The following is a 17551-nucleotide window of genomic DNA, read 5'->3' on the forward strand; positions in this document are numbered from 1 at the left end:
TATTTCTACCTTATTTTATTATTATTTTAGTTTCAACACCAAGACTGGTGACTTCATTGAAGAGTACTTTTTAGAAGTTTTTTTAAAGTGTCCTTAAAGTGTTAAAGTGTTTTCAAAATGATTACCGACTATGACGTCAGCCCGCCCGGCCTACCGCGGCATAGTGTTGTCCCTGCTTAACCCGGCAAAGCCGCCCGGGGCGTCTACATCAACGCGGCTTAGCCCGCCCGGCATACCCCGGCATAGTGTGGACCCTGCTTAAAAAAATTATAATTATTTTATATATACATTTTGTATATTCTTTATCTCATCATATCTGATACACGAGGTGATTATCACACTTATTCTCAAGAGAATGGGTTGCCAACCTGTGTGAGTAGTATTCCTACAAGAGTGTTCCTTATTTACTTCCGTTAGAGCGCACAGTGGACAAAAGTTAATCTCACAGATGTTCTTCATTGAATGGTTGTCCCTTACCAATATAGTTGAGTAGTCCAACAAACGATGTGGCAAAGTGTAGCAGAGTAATTTATCAAGATTAAGAGACCTCTGTAAGGTACAATTGAACATATTTTTATGTTACTTTTATTAACCATTTTTTCTCATTAAAGAAAAAATCTGATTTTGGATTTGTGGATGCTCACAAACAAATTAAATAAGACCATTAAAACTTTTAAAAATTCAAGTTTTGCGAATGTACACATTAACATCAACATAAAAAAGTATGAAAGTGTACAGCAGAGTTGCGGAGACCTTAGTATTCTTTTAAAAGAAATTTAGTACAGTTTCTAAAATTAAACTTGATGATTGATGAAATTTGTATTTTTTTTTTTTTTTTTTAAGAAAAAACATTTAATAAAGTGTTTTTGATTTGATACTAAATAGAAGAAAGAGTTTGAACACCAGTTCCGATTGAAATGAGGACGAATAAAACAAAATAAATTTTTGGATCGATTAACGGTGGAAACAGAGAAAGATGATTTATTCCGAAATCATGAGGTTCGATGAAGGCTAAACAAAGAGGTTTAGAATAATTTTAGAAATGGATGCTTTTGGTTACGATATATAGTTCAAAATATTCTAGAATATCGTGTTTGAAACTAGAAAACTTAGAACAAATCTTTAACAATCCAAATCGATTATCATCTTTGTTTCAATCTGACAGCTCTGACGAAGCCCTGCAAAGTGGGGTGAAACGTTGATAACAATAAATACCTTTATTGACTGCCGCCCGGACTATCTTCCAATAATCTACTTCATACTTCTAGGGGCAGTTGCCCCCCCCCCTCCCCTCTAGCTAAAATTTAATAATTTTTTTTATCCTCTTATAATAACTAGTAAGCACTTCGGCAATTAGATATAATTTCGGTTTCATTCCGTGCTGAAACGTCACAACCTGATTGTCTATGGCTTTCCCCCGATTGACTTTGGTGGGCTCCCCTCTAATTTTGGTCCTGAGTATGCCGTTGTATAGAGGTACCACAAAGAAGTAAAAAAGGGACTAATTTTTCCTTGAAATAATATATTTCATACCGAACTGCACAATTTTGAGGTGAACGCCAGGTACTACAGCATTCCACATAGTGGTTCATAGCTTTCACAAAGAATCTCAAGGAATTCAGTGTGCCCTTTAAAGTACGTTCTAGATCGGTGATGAGATATTTAATGGACCATAGGCCACAGTGATATTAATAATGACTAAAATTGATCTTCGTTTCATTCACTAAAGCAAATGTTCTAAACAAATTTTACACATGTTCGCAATGGAAGAAGTTATTCATAATACAATGAATAAATCTCACATGTGGCGGCCATTTTGTATTTATGACATCATAACAACCAAACTGCGCATTTAGAAGACAAACATCCGGTCATTATGTAAGATATAATACAGATTCCAGATAGACCCACCTTCCTTTCACAAAAAATCCCATAGAATGCTGTTTGCTCCTCGTCTACCTGATGGGCGGCCGCGGTTATTCATAATTAATATAAATAACTTAGTAAATATAAGGGAATAAAAATACACATCATAAAAAGTAAATGAAAACAAACATGAACGTTCCATTTTATCATACAATTAATATGTTGCGATATTTTTAATTAGTCTCTTTCTCAGTTTTATCTGATCATTTACTACTATTTCATAAAGTAACATCCTTTGATTAATATTTCAGATAAGTTTAATTAACGTTAGTTAATAATCAATTTAATTGCCTCTTCAGAGCATTCAGTAATTTCTTATAACAACTATGGTAGTCCAGTAAAATTGCAAGATAAGCAAGAAGTGATTGTAAAATAATTTATTCCTGTGTATTCTAATGTAAAACAGTTTGTAAAAATGATTTTTCAAAATGGCCGTCATACATTATAATGTTTTTGGCCAATAATCCCTAATTTATTACAAGTACATTAAATATATAGTTTATTAAATTTTAAAGGATTAGATTGTGAAAATTGTGGTATATAACTAGATGTGTAGGAAGTATATGTCGTCATCTTCCATTTTGATAGGGAACATAATGTGACCTAAATACGGTGTCCAGTGCAGGGCCATTTTGTTTATACCTAGAAACCAATTTAAAATGACAAGATTTTAATTTTTTCTTTTTTATTTAGATAATTATTTCCAAAATTAAAAAGTTTACCCATCAAAAAGTATACGCCATTATTATTTTGTTTCAATACAATCCCGTCAAAACTACGTTTTTTGTAGGACAGTATCTTTTCAACAGCTGAGATATATTTTCTGTTTAATATTTTGTAACGCTGATGACACATGTATACTGCCTGTAAACAACTACCCAACTAATGCATCACAAACACTACAGACACACATAACATCTACTGGCGATTGATGTCAAAACTGGAGAATAAAAATAAATCCTGACAAATTTCATCAGATCACCTTTACTCTCCGTTGTAAACCTCTACCCTTCTGTCCTACAGTATCCTTTCTAAGCACTCCACTAACGCCTGCTGAACAGATTCGATACTTAGGACTCCAACGTGACAAGAGACTTACTTGGAATCCACACACAAGACTGAAACGACAAGAAACTGCTCGTAGATTCCGATTGCTATAACACTTACTTGACAAACGCTCTAAACTTCCTATTCACTACAAAAAATTAGTATTCACTATGATAATCAGACCAATTTGGACATATGGACTTGAGCTCTGGGGCTCTATCAAGCCATCAAATTCCTCCCGCATCCAATCCTTGCAATCCAAAATCCTTCGTCAAATCCTTGATGCTCCTTATTACGTTACAAATAAACTCATCCACAAAGACCTTAACATCCCATTCGTTGCAGATTTGGCCCAAAACAGATATGGGTCTTTTCATTCCAAACTCCTTACCCATCCTAACCCATTAATTCTTAATCTTTCATCATTAACAACCCCTGATAACCCTCCGAAGCGTCTGGAAATAAGATGGCCTCGGGACCTTATAATTTAAATTAAAGCTTGAACCACTAATGGGTGGTTCCTTCCCAAGATTTTCATTTTTAAAGACCAATAACAATAATAATAGTAAATTATAAATTGATAGATTCAAATATTATGGAGCTCTTTAATGATGATGTAATGAAGAGGACCTACAGACGCCGCGTATGTGGAGAAAACATAACAGAATCTTGTCGACTGTGTAGAACAGCATCAGAATCAATTCAACACATAAGATCAGGCTGACAAGTGTTTGCTAGAAAAGAATATTTACTGATCACAACAATATGGCTAAAATCGTCCATCAGGAATTAGCCAAAAAGTTGAAGCTTAAGAACGACCTCAGGCCTTATTACAAGTACAGCCCACGAGCGATCATTGATGAACGGGATGTTAAGCTCTATTGGGGTCAGGCCATCATTACCGATCGCACAATTGCTCATAATAAGCCTGATATCTTACTAATCTCTACCAGAGGAAAATATGCAACAATCATAGAAATAGGCGTGCCATTGGATGACAACCTTCACAAGATAGTAGCCAAAATAATTTGGAAATATCAGGATCTAGGAGAGGAATTAAAACAATTGTATTAGCTGGAGAAAGTCAGGGTGCCACAGATGACACTGGAGAGCATTAAGGACCTGGATCTGTCATTGAATATTCTGGAACTAATGCAGAAAGCTGTGTTGCTCGGGACTGCGAGCATAGTCAGAAAATTCCTCAATATGAAAGATCAAATTTTTCTAGCCTCATCCTTGACCTATGTCCGAGTAGGTGCTACTTCCGGTGAAAACTGAGAATAAGGAAAATTCCTAAATAATAATAATTTATTTATTTGTTTATGGAGCAACCCCCGTACAAATAGAGTTAGCCTGTGAAATACATAATGTAAATAATCAATTGTAGTCATTTTACAAAAAATATGAGCTAAATATCGTTTATATAAACTAATAACAGACAATATACCCAAGCAGAGCTATCTACATTCATTAGAATAAAACAATAAAACAAAAACGTCATTTCATATTTAATAATACTAAAACAAAAACCTCCTACTGGGATGATAGGTGTCCAGGTTTTGAGTTACATATATAAAAACCACTTTAAGATCCAATTCTAAGGATACATGCAGAAATTCAAACAGCTGATTTCGATTAATATTGTGTTAATAGTTTTGGTATGTATCGAATTTGTTTCTTATGATACGCAGGGCAATTTGGCAAAAAATGAAACCAATCCTCCAGTGCTTTTCCAGCACTAGCTGGACAAAGCTTCTGTGGGTACAAAGTACAGTTGTGTGGACCGACACTTAAAGTAATTGCATATTTACCGGAGAGTCGTAGTTGGGAAATTATTCTCAATTGAGTTATAGGGCAGCTGATTTTTAGGTAGCTTTGAGGAGCATCCGTTTTAATGAAGACCCTACCGTAACATGGGTTATAAGGTCGATTTTCGTAATAACAAGATGTTTTTATCCTTGACAAATTCCCTATATCTATCCTAAGATCTCCTCTATTCTAATTTTGATACTTACCGGATCATTAAGTAGTATAGGGTCAAACAATAAAACAGTTTCCACTTATCTCTGATGATGTTTTGGACGCCACCACCTTTCCCCGCCATTACCTTCCTGATTATAGCATGTTTCCAGAATGAAAACATCTATAAAATAAGTTCACTTTTTCTTTTTGCCTTGGGTACCAGAAATCCTGGGGGGAGCCGCGGGCCCCCCTGCCTACGCCCGTGCAACCAATGATAAAAATAATTCTATCTTTTATTCTTGGAAACATACTTTTTTTACTGGACTGAGGGTACATCACTCCAATCAATCCAAATACATACTCTTTCAGGATATTTTTTTTTGTTCATACCCTTCCTAAGAAAAACGATAAGATTAATAGTACATACATACCTGTTCGTCATTTTCCTAGGATTGCCAAGTGGTATTATAAGGTGTTAGTTGCTGGGTCCAATAAAGTTGTAAAGAACTAGGGCTAACTCTAGGGGATTAATGAAACGTGAAGAGACCGTTCCGCTGTTCTTGCTGGATAACAGTATATGCAGTGAATAAAATAATCATTCCCACATTTAGTTTTACGGAAAAATTATATTTAATAAATTTAATAATCCTTTGACTGGAAGAATCTTAAGGTATTAACTTGATTTAGTGAATGAAAACAATTTCTTCCTTATTACAATATAATAATTTATTTCATATTACACAGCAACGTTTCGAGAGATTTCCCCCATCTTCAGGCTGCAGATAACAAAAAACTTATATTTAACATATAATTATTCTCCTATTAGTCTTATTAGCTAATATCTTATAATATTATTGTCATTAATGAGTAAAAAATTTTTTCAAAAGTCCTACATTGCAGGAGAACAATTACCTTTCTGTTGCTGTGTAATATGAAATAAATTATTATATTGTAATAAGGAAGAAATTGTTTTCATTCACCAAATCAAGTTAATTATATTTAATAATTTCCTCATACCTAAAATCACCAATACTACTGCTTTCATGTCACATATCTAAAATAACTGTTATCTTATTACAATAAAATCTTATTAAATCTTATTACGATAAAAACAGTATTCTGTATTGATTTTTACTAATGAAGAAAATTAGAAAACCATGCAACCTAATTAAAAACAACATTTTAATTTTTTTTCTAATCATTTATTAATTGTTATTTACAACTGTATAACATATATACAACAAGTAAATTTACTGTAGGTGAGTTAGTGTCATCATACAAACATGTGGAGAATCTACCCATAGATAGAACTCCAATAACATTTCTAGAAGATAAGATCCCGGGGCCATCTTCTTTTCAGACGCCTAGGAGGATTATTAGGTAATGAAGGAGAAGCCAGGTTAGAAACAAATGGATTTGGGTGGTTGGGAAGTTTTCCATGGAAGGAATGGTATCTGGTTTTCGCCAAATCGGCAGCATATGGCACATTGAGGTCTTGATGGATGACTTGATTTGTGACAAAGTAAGGAGCGTTAAGGATTTTACGAAGGATTTTGTACTGTAAGGATTCGGGAGGAATTTGATGGTTTAGTGGAGCCCCAAAGCTCAACTCGTATGACCAGATAAGCTTTATAATAGTCATATAGACCAGTCTTTTGTAATGGATTGGTAATTTAGACCGTTTGTCTAGTAAATGTTGTAATAGTCGGAATCGACGAGCAGTTTCCTGTCTTTTCAGTCTTGTATGAGGATTCCATGTCAGTCGTTTGTCGAGATGTAGTTTTTTTAATTTATTGTATAAAGTACTTATTCGTACCATGAGAGTTGGTGTAGAAATTAATTTTCAATTCCCTATAAGCTCATAGTTCCCAACTAATGCCTAACTCCCTTATTCAAATACAAACACTTAAGTTTAATTTTAAGTATTAAAAAAAAAAAAAAAAAAAAAAACTATCTAAATGGGCTATAAGTAAACAGAAACAAATTTGATGTGTACCAACAAGGATGCAATTATCCAACTTTTGAACAAGAATTGAGTTCGACATATCGATAGAATATTGGAATTACATATATCAGGCGTCCGTACAATTCATGATTAAAAACTTTAAAATTGAATAAAAAATAATACCGTGAAATAAAACCCCCGTTACATAGAATGAAGTCGTGCAAAAAGCTCCTGAAAATTCCGAAATGAATGATCGTGAACCAAATTAGAATTACTTATTTTATATATAAGATTATCAGGCCAAAAAAGAAAAAAAACAGTTTTTTATAACTGGTTGCCAACGTTTCGATCAACAATGTAGGTCTTCATCAGGGCTGTTGTGTTGGATGGAGATGTTAGACAAGGAAAAAAGAGAAATTACATCACAGATGAAGATCTACATTGTGGGTTGAAACGTTAGCAACCAATAAATAGTTAAATAATATTTTTTCTTATTTATCGTAGGCCCGGCCATTTCCTTAGAATTAATTACCTATTCCAATCTTACCCTACAAAATACAACTCACAGTTTATATTTTTAATGTGCAAAATATATTGAAACTTATAAATGGTGTAATGTAAAACCTATGCTCTTAGGCCGTAGGCATACCGAGGTACTGAAAAGGAACTTATCAGTGACGTGAATTACCAACTAGTTTATTTTGAGTCACTCCTTGTGTAACGCAATGGGGCAGAATGGGATGCCGCTCACGGCACTACTGGTTGTGGACTCTGTATCAATATTTTCCGAGATTACGTTTTTCAAACACCAATATATTTTTCCACGATCACGTGGTACTACAATTTGTGAATATATTTCGACAAATATCTTGAAAATTACTATAGCTCGGGAAATAATCAACAGAAACTGCTTTATGTTAAATTTAACAGGATCCAAATTGAGCAAAAATAAAGCTCTTTATATTAAATATTTTCTGAAAGTCTATTACAGCTCAACCTGAAGCTAGTTAAATACACTATATAGTAGTTTATAACACTATTGCAACGTAAGATTAGCAGTTTCCAAGATCTATCCCAAAATAGATTCACACAGGGTTGACTTAGTAAAATAACTGTATTTAGGAAAATATTAAACGAAAAAGAGTTCTATAAGGGCTCAATTTCAAGTTTATTAAATACAACATAAAATTATTTTCCCAAGTGGTTTTCTTGACATTTGCCGAAATATCGATAAAATGATTTTTATCATTTAAAAAAAAATTTGAAGATCGTTAAATCCACTATTAAGTAGCTTATGTGGATATTTCAGCTTTATAATACTTTAGGAGTTATTGGCAATAAACCTAAAGCTGCCTCAACAAGTTGTGAACAAGTTGACAAATTGAACAAACTATGTGGATTGGCTTATTAGGATTAACTTTCAGAATCAGAATTTTGGTTTGTCACATTCGCTGATTTTATACCAAAAACAGCCAATATTTTTTTACTTTTTCAGTTTTCAAATGCAAATTGAAAATTAAGCATTAGCATTGAATCAGAAACAAAATGTATGTATGTTCATTGTAGGAAGAAAGTCCGGGTGGCGGTCAATAAAAGTACATAATAGTAAAAAAATCTATTTAATGTTTAAGTAACTATTTAATGTAATATTACATTAACTATGATATGTAATACTTCTACTATTTTGTGGTTTTATTGACCACCACCCGGATCATCTTCCTATAATCTACTTTATACGGTCAACTATCTTCTTTCAATATTATGTTTCATTTTTGGCCAGCTTGAAATGTCGCTTGAATACTTTTACAAGCCAACTTTTCGGTTGCTAGTACAAAACGAAAAAAAAAAATCCTTCTAAGTCCGGTTGTGCCTATTTATTGAATTTACATGTCTGAATTTTTTAAAATTTCAATTATACCTAGATCAAACTCGACAATTAGAAAGTTCTTGTTTTTTTTTTCTTGATACACGGAGAACCGAAAAATAATCTTTGTTAAAAGCGCTCTAACGGCATCTCAAAGCATTAATGAAAAGTGATATATGCATTTTGTAGAGAACTTCGTATGCTTTTCTTTTATAGTGTATGATAGTTTTCGAGAAATGCCTAGTATCCCAGTTATAAATGAAATACTGAAAAAAATTCTACATTTCTGGATTTTTTTATTCAATATTTTCCGTGAGACCGGTATTTGGTGAGGTGGTGCAAACCTAAAATTCGGATTTATCATCCCAAACAATATATAGAATCGTTGAGAAGAAAACTTCTATAATTTTTTTCCTGAAAACAAGCTTTATAAAACTTCGACATCTATTAAGGCGTATCAGATTAGCCTGAAATTAAATTTAATACATAGATATCGTTTAAAATTCGGCCCCGCTGAAGGCGCAGGTACAAAGAGGACACACAATTAACCATGAAATCATTTTTATTTTCAAAATTAACCATTTTCAAATTGGAGATTAGCTTTTCTTTGATAATAACAGTGTTTTATATTTAAAAAAAAAAAGGCATGAAATTCCCAGTATTGCTGATCATATATTTTCAAATTCGCAGAAGGGCCTTGCTACGGCTCTGACTATCGTTGACTTACTATATTAAAGTTGGAATTTAATAGCTATTACAATTTAGAAAATTAGTTAAGGTTATATTTACATTATCATGTAGAACTAATAAATCATCAATAAAAGCAAAACTTTTTTTTTTTTATCAAATGTGTTACTATTCATGCAAAGCAGCGATGTGTATTTCTATATATGTAATAAATTCGAATCTAAATCTCTAAGCTATAAGGAACTCCTACATAGTCAGTCGGAATGCCTGTCATCATTCAAAAACCAGACATGACTGACGAATTAAGAAGACTCCTGCAGTCTGTCTTTATTGAAATTTACAATTCCACATTATAATAATACTGCACATTTACTTACTTTACTGTAGATGCAGTAAATTTGATCTCAGTTATAATGGAGTGATACAGGCGTGTGGAGAAACTACCGATTGGTAGCACTCTAATAATGTTTTTACATTAGCAGGTCTGATGGCCATTTTCTTTTCAAGCGCCTTGGAGGATTGTCAGGAATGGGATAGGAAGAAAGGTAAGAAACTAGTAGGTTAGGGTGGTTAGGGAGTTTATATTAGAAGGAAAGATATCTGGTTCGAGCTAGATCGGTTACATATGGAACATTATATGTGATTTTATTTGTGACAAAATAAGGAGCATAGATATTTTTGTATTGTAAGGATTGGATACAAGAAGAATTTGAAGGTTTAGTGGAACCCCAAAGCTCAACTCCGTATGTCCAGATTGGTCTTATTACAGCCATATAAATCAATATTTTATGTAATGAATTGGGAGTTTAGACCGTATGTCCAGTAAGTGCTGTAATAGGCGAAATCGACGTGCAGTTTCTTATCTTTTCAGTCTTGTGTGGGGATTCCAGGTTAGTCGGAAACTGTAGTGCAGTCAGTAGGTTTATGCCGAGGGGTAAATGTGATTTGACGGGATTTGTTGGAAATTATTTTAATCCTCCAATCACGAGATCCCATACCACAGACCTCAAAGAATGGTTGAGGGCTGTGGTATGGGATTGGAGGGTTTGGAATGCAATGAAAAGGTTATTATTAACTGCGAGCACACATGTGTCATCGGCATACATGTTGAGGATAGTGTTAGATTTGGTCAGGATGCCAGCTGTACGGACAGTGTAGAGGATGGGACCGAGGACACTACCTTGAGGAACAGTAGCGGACTGAGAGTAGAGGGATGAATAAGAAACGCCTACTTGTAAATGAAATACCGACTAGTACTACAAAGATCGTCTGTGAAATGTCTCATTCGATTCATAATGAACAGATATCTTGTTTATGCCATTATGTTGACATAATGTAAGAAAAACGTTAAATGTACAATATAAACAAAACATTCACAGCCTATTATTCACTTTCTCAGTACCTCCCCCCTCCAATTCAAATTTTGAATGATCAGATTTTGAAATTTTCTTGATAATCCATCAATTTTACAATTACACGATTAATCTAAACGTCCATCTTTGGTTATATTGACATTCTGCGCTGAACCTGTAGGGGTTCCTTTTAATTATGAAATAGAAATAAAGAATCTTGGGTAACATACTATAAAAGCATCCACTAATATAATATTAATATATATTACTTCTAATCAGTTATAATAAATTTTCAATTTTTAATAATCACTAGTTCAAAAGTGTACATTTAATTGTATTTTCAAACCTTATCAGAAAGGATAAGACTGTTTATGTTTACTATGCCACTGTTACCCTACCTGACTGTTATAACTGTCAAGTTGTGTTTAATTACTTAATATTAAACATGCATTTTAAAGGAAATTATATTCTTATATTTGAAATAACGTGAACTGTTCTATCCTCAGTTCGAAATGCTCTTCAAGAGTAAAAATGCATTTAAAAGTGAGTCACATAACTCATATTCTCTGCTTCGTTTTGGGCTGTAGTTTTACTCTCCTTCTTACCAGCTATGACCTCAAAAAAGAAGAGTTTGATAATGTCTTTGATCGAGAAGAGTTTCAGTTTGTTGTAGTTATTTTGAGCTCACCAGAAAATGTCATACAGAGGTATGCAATAAGGCAAACATGGTTGCGAGATTTAAACCAAAGATCTTCCTACATGTTTGTAATCGGTAGTTTAAGCTTCACACCAGAACAAAGGAAAACTATTTTATCTGAACAAAGTGAACACAATGATATACTTTTACTCCCTCTCCATGAAAGTTACCAAAGTCTTACGAGAAAGTTATTAGCTGCACTGGTTCATGTTTATCAAACTTACAAATTTGACTTCCTCCTTAAGACTGATGATGATACTTTTGTTAATCTGAGAATGTTGAATGAAGCAGTGCTTTCTGTAGACAAACAAAAGCCTATTTATTGGGGTTACTTCAATGGTAGAGCCAGTGTTTTTAAAAAAGGAAAGTGGAAGGAAGACCAATGGTTTCTTTGTGATAGGTAAATAAATTTGACTTATACTCAGTTATCATTTTATGATTCTAATAAGCTATAACTATGTTACATTGGTTAGGTCTTAGTTAATATTTTAGTTGTGAAATATCTTGTACGTTAGACAAATGTTAACCATACATAGTTAACTACTTTTTATATTAAGGTCTTAATTAATATTTTTTTTGTATTTCCTTGTTAATCTGTACTAGTAAGCACTGATGTGAGAATACCTGTATTGTAGGTATAAGTTTTACCAGTACTGTAGGTATAAGTTTATTATGAGTTAAATATAGTAAATTTTATTTAGCCTATTTCGAACTTGAATGCACTTTAAAGTAAAAAAAAAACAACACAAACTGAAATTTTTAAACAGAATATACATGGGTATATTCATTTTAAGTGTAATAATATAAATTATTTAGTAACTGTTATCATATTTCTTTGCTATCCTACATTGCTCTGTCCCTTGCTACAATAATTAAATTTTGGATTATAACAATATCATTAATATTAAGGAATGCTATGTATTATATGCCCATTGATTCTCCATTCTTTAATTCATCATGTTATAAACCTTCTAGTAAAGTTTTCATTTAATAAAAATATTTCGTTTTTACTACAGTCTTTAAAATTCAGAATGCTATACACAGTTTAATTATGACAATGAATTTAAATGGTAGCTCTTAGAATTACTCTTTTCACTTTGTACATAAGTTGAAACCAGCTATTCAGTTTTTACAATAAGTTACATTTTAACAGTTTCTCCTAAAAAATTTTTGGAATTGCAAAATAACTGTTATTTTAAAATTTGTTTGTAAAAGTTTCAGCTGGGCTTATATTTTATTGGGATTAATCAAAAAATTTTCAAGGAAAAAATTGAATATCCTTTCTATCATGTCAACAGATGACAGCATTGATCATCCAAGTATTCAATATATGAACTGGGAGAAAAATAAAATTAGGTTTATCTGATTTTATTTATTTTTCAATGATTTGGCCAAAACTTATTTCTCTAAAAATTTATTATTAATCGGAGCTCCTTGCTAGTCAAGTCAGTATTAAAAGAGCATTTTCAGCTCTAGATTATGTTTTAAGTGGTTATACATATAATTTGGGAATTTGTCACGAAAACATTATTAATAATATATAACAAAAGTGTAGATAAAATGCACTAATTGGCATGATAATGTTTTTCATTCTTATTTTAATTATTTTTATCATTTTGCCATCAGGTTCTGGGATGCAATATCCCTCTTCCCAGCATCTAATTGATTATTGGTGTCCCATTATTATTTGATAAGTCACAATATTAAAAATATTAAATTAAAATACAAAAGACACTTGAATAAGTATATTCTGTCATTGACCATGAAATGAGTGTATTATCTATTTTAATATTGTAAACAGTCCAATAATAGCAGTACAAATTAGATGAGGAGGATATAGTATGTTGAGATATATAAATCAAACAATATTTGGTTTTTATTGTCCACTATCTGGTGGAAAGAAGGGGGAAAATATTTTATTTATGTTTCTTGTTTCAGATATTTACCATATGCCCTTGGTGGTGGTTACATTTTGACTTACCCTGCAGTGCAGTTGATCGTCGACAAAGCACATGTGCTAAGGTACATTTGTAGAAATTTAATCATATACATATAAAACTATTGAATATAAGATTATAAATTAATATAGGAGGTATTTTTTACATGTGTGATGATATTTTATTTTAAATTTAATGAAAATTTCACTCACATAGATATCTTGTAAATTTGTATATATATATATAATGTATTATATTATATATTTGTATCCTGTAACCATTAATAAAAATTAAAAAAATATATTTATATTTTTTAGAAATTTTATTGATTGTAAAAATATAATGTGATCAGAGGCATAAATAGCTGGAGGCGAAATGACAGATACTATGTGTTTCCGCCCAAGAGAGTCCTTAATTGGAAACGCAGAATTTTTTTTTCTCGTATACATATCTAAATTTATAAAATTTGGCATCTACTTTCCAATTTAAAATTAATGGAATTTAATGGCATAGGCAAGAATATGATAAGCCACATGATGTAAATTTGTTTGTAGAGGAGTTTCAAAAAATTGTAAGATTCTTAGTGAATGTTTTATAAAGTTCATTTTCCATAATATTATAATTATTAAGTTGGAATTATGGCATTAGATGGAAAAACGCAATAAATAGCTTTATAGAAAAATGAAGGAGCATTTTGCACAAATTTCAAATGGTCTTTAAAATTATGGCTTGTCACATTCTTGCCCCTAAGCCATTCATTTCTTCTAGAGAACAATGTGTAGTCTCCAATTCTGTTTAAAGTATCTAAATTTATATCTATTCCTTTATATTTCAGTAAATGGTGGATTTACATGGCACCACCTGGTCTAGGTAATTGATTATATTTGGAGCACACTTTTTCAATTTCTACGAGTGCACATACGAGTTTAATTTTGATTCAATATTTTAATAAATGTTAATACATCTTTAAAATATTTGAATGTTCTTTCTTTTTTCTACCATGGCACCTTTGATTTTTATAGAATAAAAATTAAGCTACTGAGGATTTCACCTTATCCTCAAATTAATTTTAGTATAATATATCCTTCCTTTTTTTTATCTTTATTTTCTTTTGGTTTCTCAACATTTCAGGATCTCTTCTCAGTAACATTACAATAGATTTTATACAATTAGATTACAATATTTTTTCTTAAGTTTCCTTGTCAATTTTTCATGTAATTATATTTTCTTCTAATTATTTTATAATGTTATATGGAAACTTTTCCTGCTGTAATTATTGGCATTATCAAATATCTTTGTACAATAAACAGAGATATAGGACAAAATATAATTATGTCCCAATTGCCTAGAAAACTAAAGAAAAGATATTGTAATCCTGAATGATAGAGAAAAGACCCTAAAACGTCAACAAATGAAGAGAAAATAAAGCTAATTATATATATGAATATATTCAACAAGAATTAATATATTAAGAAAATACTCTTCCATTAATGAATGAAACTATTTTTAAGTTTATTTTGTGTACATCATTATTGTTATAAAATACAATATAAAATTATATCATTTATAGTAATAAAATCAACATTGTATTATTGTGGATAACACCAATCCACACTCACATATTTTGTGGTTAGGGGGCCTCAAAAATCATATGGCACTAGTTCTTATGTTAAATTAGGAAAAATTTTCTATATATTGGTTGGTGATAGTGATGGGTATCACTATCAAAAGTTTTTTATTTTTTAAATCTTTTTAATTAGTCGTAAAATGTTTCAGTATCCATAATCTATCTTCAATATTTTATTCTCATATTGTATTATTTTTCAGCACATACAACTCTGAGGACGTATCACTCGGAGTATGGCTGTCTCCTTACAATATTAGTCGTATCCACGACATACGTTTCGACTCCGGCCATGTCAGTCGTGGGTGCTCCAACTCTCACATGGTAACACATAAGCAAACGCCTGAACATATTAGAGCATTGTACGCATCGTTATCACGTTCAGGAGTGCCTTGCTCTGTCGAGACAAAGTTCACATCCCCTTATGAGTACGATTGGACTGTACCTCCTTCAAAATGTTGTCTCAAGTCTGTAATATAAAAATTTATATTAATTAAGGTGGGTAAATGATACGATGTGATTTATTTTATAAGTTAAAATTGGTATTTTATAATTGAACTTTAAATTTACTTTACCATTTTACCAAAAAGTTGTTTATATTTACAATAATTCTTACACTTACCTACAACTATTTTAACTTGCATTAATTGTATGTCCTCCATCTTAGTAATACATCCTATGATTTATCAGTTTGTAATACAATAATTTATTCAGAATAAGATGTACATATCATATACTATATTTTCAATGATAATCATTTAATTCTTCAACGCCATGGTTTGGACATAAAGATTAATTTTTTCCTCAAAGGATCTGAAAATTAATTTTTTTAAAACTTATTTTTCTATTATTTATCAAAATTTGTTATTTGATATTTTGTAATTTTAGATAACATTTAAATATTATATCTGTCAAAATATAAGTTGACTATTGACAGATTGTCTAGCAACAATTAATAATTATGAATTCTAGTTTGTGCATACTTTTAAGCTCTAGTCATTGTGCTTTTTGTAAGTAATATCTATCACTATAAATAAAATTCAATCATTCAAGCTTAAAGTAGAAATATTTGTTTTATTATTGCTTTCTCTTATGTGTATATTTTTAATAATATAATACAGTCAAGATTTTATAATATATATGTTATTAAGATGTGTACTTCTTACTGGGTTTTAAATACGAAGTTTTTTATTGTTGGCTTTTTATGACTTTATGAAATATCTTATGAAGTATAGATTGTTTTTTGAAATTATCAGTTAAATGAGAAATGTTCTTATAGAGATTTTTAATTCCTGCATTAAAGTTTCTAAAAAATTAAAATAAATTAACCATAAAATTTTAATTAATAACCTACTTATTAAAGTGCTCAATTCTATTTTTAACATCATTCCAGAATTCTTATATTATTGAGCCCTTAACTTATTTTGTAGAACTTCTCATCTACATGGAAACGAGATTGTTAGTGTAGTTTTAATAAGAGCAATCAGTACATTTGATACTAAGAACTGCTCATTTATATAATAAGAAAAATATATCGATGTTCGCTTTTAATTAGATATAATTTTGAGTAGTGGTGAAAACTATAAAAACAAATTCAAATATAAATGTGAAAGGAATATGGTCAAAATAGTATATTTCTACTGCGAAACGTTGGTTCATTAAAATAGTATATTTCTACTATTTGAGTTTTTTTGACCGCACCCGGACCATATTCCTTTCATCTTTACACACGGTCAATCAATAATCTTCCATTACTATTTTTTTGTTCTTTTTTGACCGCACCCGGACCATATTCCTTTCATCTTTACACACGGTCAATCAATAATCTTCCAGAAATTCAAATATACTTTGTAATTGTTTTTATTTATTATTTAACTTAAAAATTATTTCAACTCTGAAAGCAGTATGGATGTGTACGATATAATTTTATTTTAACTATTTATTTTATTATAAGTCTGTAAAGATATCAAATTGAACAGCCCTGATGAAACTATACAAAGTAGGGCAAAACATCAGAAATAAATAGTTGTTTACTATTTTTATCCTTCTTGACCACAACCATAACCATCTTCTTCATATTTATATTATTAATTTTATTGAAAATATTTTTGAAGAATGTATTAATGTAATTTTAAAATTTTTTGAAACTTTTGTTTAAGTTTATGTATTATGTCTTATTCAGCATCAAAGGTGTATTTCTTTCCTAAATGTTATATAAAATTAGTTTACAAAGACCTATTCATTATTCGAGTGCCAAAGTTACTATTGTTACTTTTGCATTTTTCTAATAAAGAATTATACAATGTTGGTTTTTTTTTAATTATCAATCCTTTATCTCTGTTTGAATCATCTACTTATTTTTTTTTTAATTATGCAGCTATTTTATTGCATATTTTTTCATTTTTCAATTAATTTTTATTAAATATGTCTATGCTATAACATCATTATTAATTTTTTAAAAAATATTTTGTTAGTTTAGACTGTCTAAGTGTTTATAACCATAACAATTT

General features: G+C 30.9%; 1 protein-coding gene across 1 annotated transcript; it reads left to right on the top strand.

Moving 5' to 3' along the window:
• Positions 1-11173: 11173 nt before the first annotated feature.
• On the top strand, positions 11174-16786 carry LOC106686435 (beta-1,3-galactosyltransferase 6). The gene is made up of 3 exons (XM_014429749.3): positions 11174-11880; positions 13419-13502; positions 15245-16786. The coding sequence occupies exons 1-3, from the start codon at positions 11315-11317 to the stop codon at positions 15519-15521; spliced, it is 927 nt and encodes a 308-aa protein (XP_014285235.1). The 5' UTR covers positions 11174-11314; the 3' UTR covers positions 15522-16786.
• Positions 16787-17551: the final 765 nt, after the last annotated feature.

Source organism: Halyomorpha halys, unplaced genomic scaffold (genome assembly GCF_000696795.3).
Source record: "Halyomorpha halys isolate HHAL.00 unplaced genomic scaffold, Hhal_1.1 Scaffold817.1, whole genome shotgun sequence".
Lineage (NCBI taxonomy): Eukaryota > Metazoa > Arthropoda > Insecta > Hemiptera > Pentatomidae > Halyomorpha > Halyomorpha halys.

Bases quoted from the DNA above. Each gene is read 5' to 3' on its own strand.
- LOC106686435 (XM_014429749.3), top strand. From the start codon at position 11,315: ATGCATTTAAAAGTGAGTCACATAACTCATATTCTCTGCTTCGTTTTG. The intron at 11,881-13,418 runs GTAAATAAATTT...TTCTTGTTTCAG, and splicing joins CAATGGTTTCTTTGTGATAG to ATATTTACCATATGCCCTTG. The intron at 13,503-15,244 runs GTACATTTGTAG...ATTATTTTTCAG, and splicing joins GACAAAGCACATGTGCTAAG to CACATACAACTCTGAGGACG.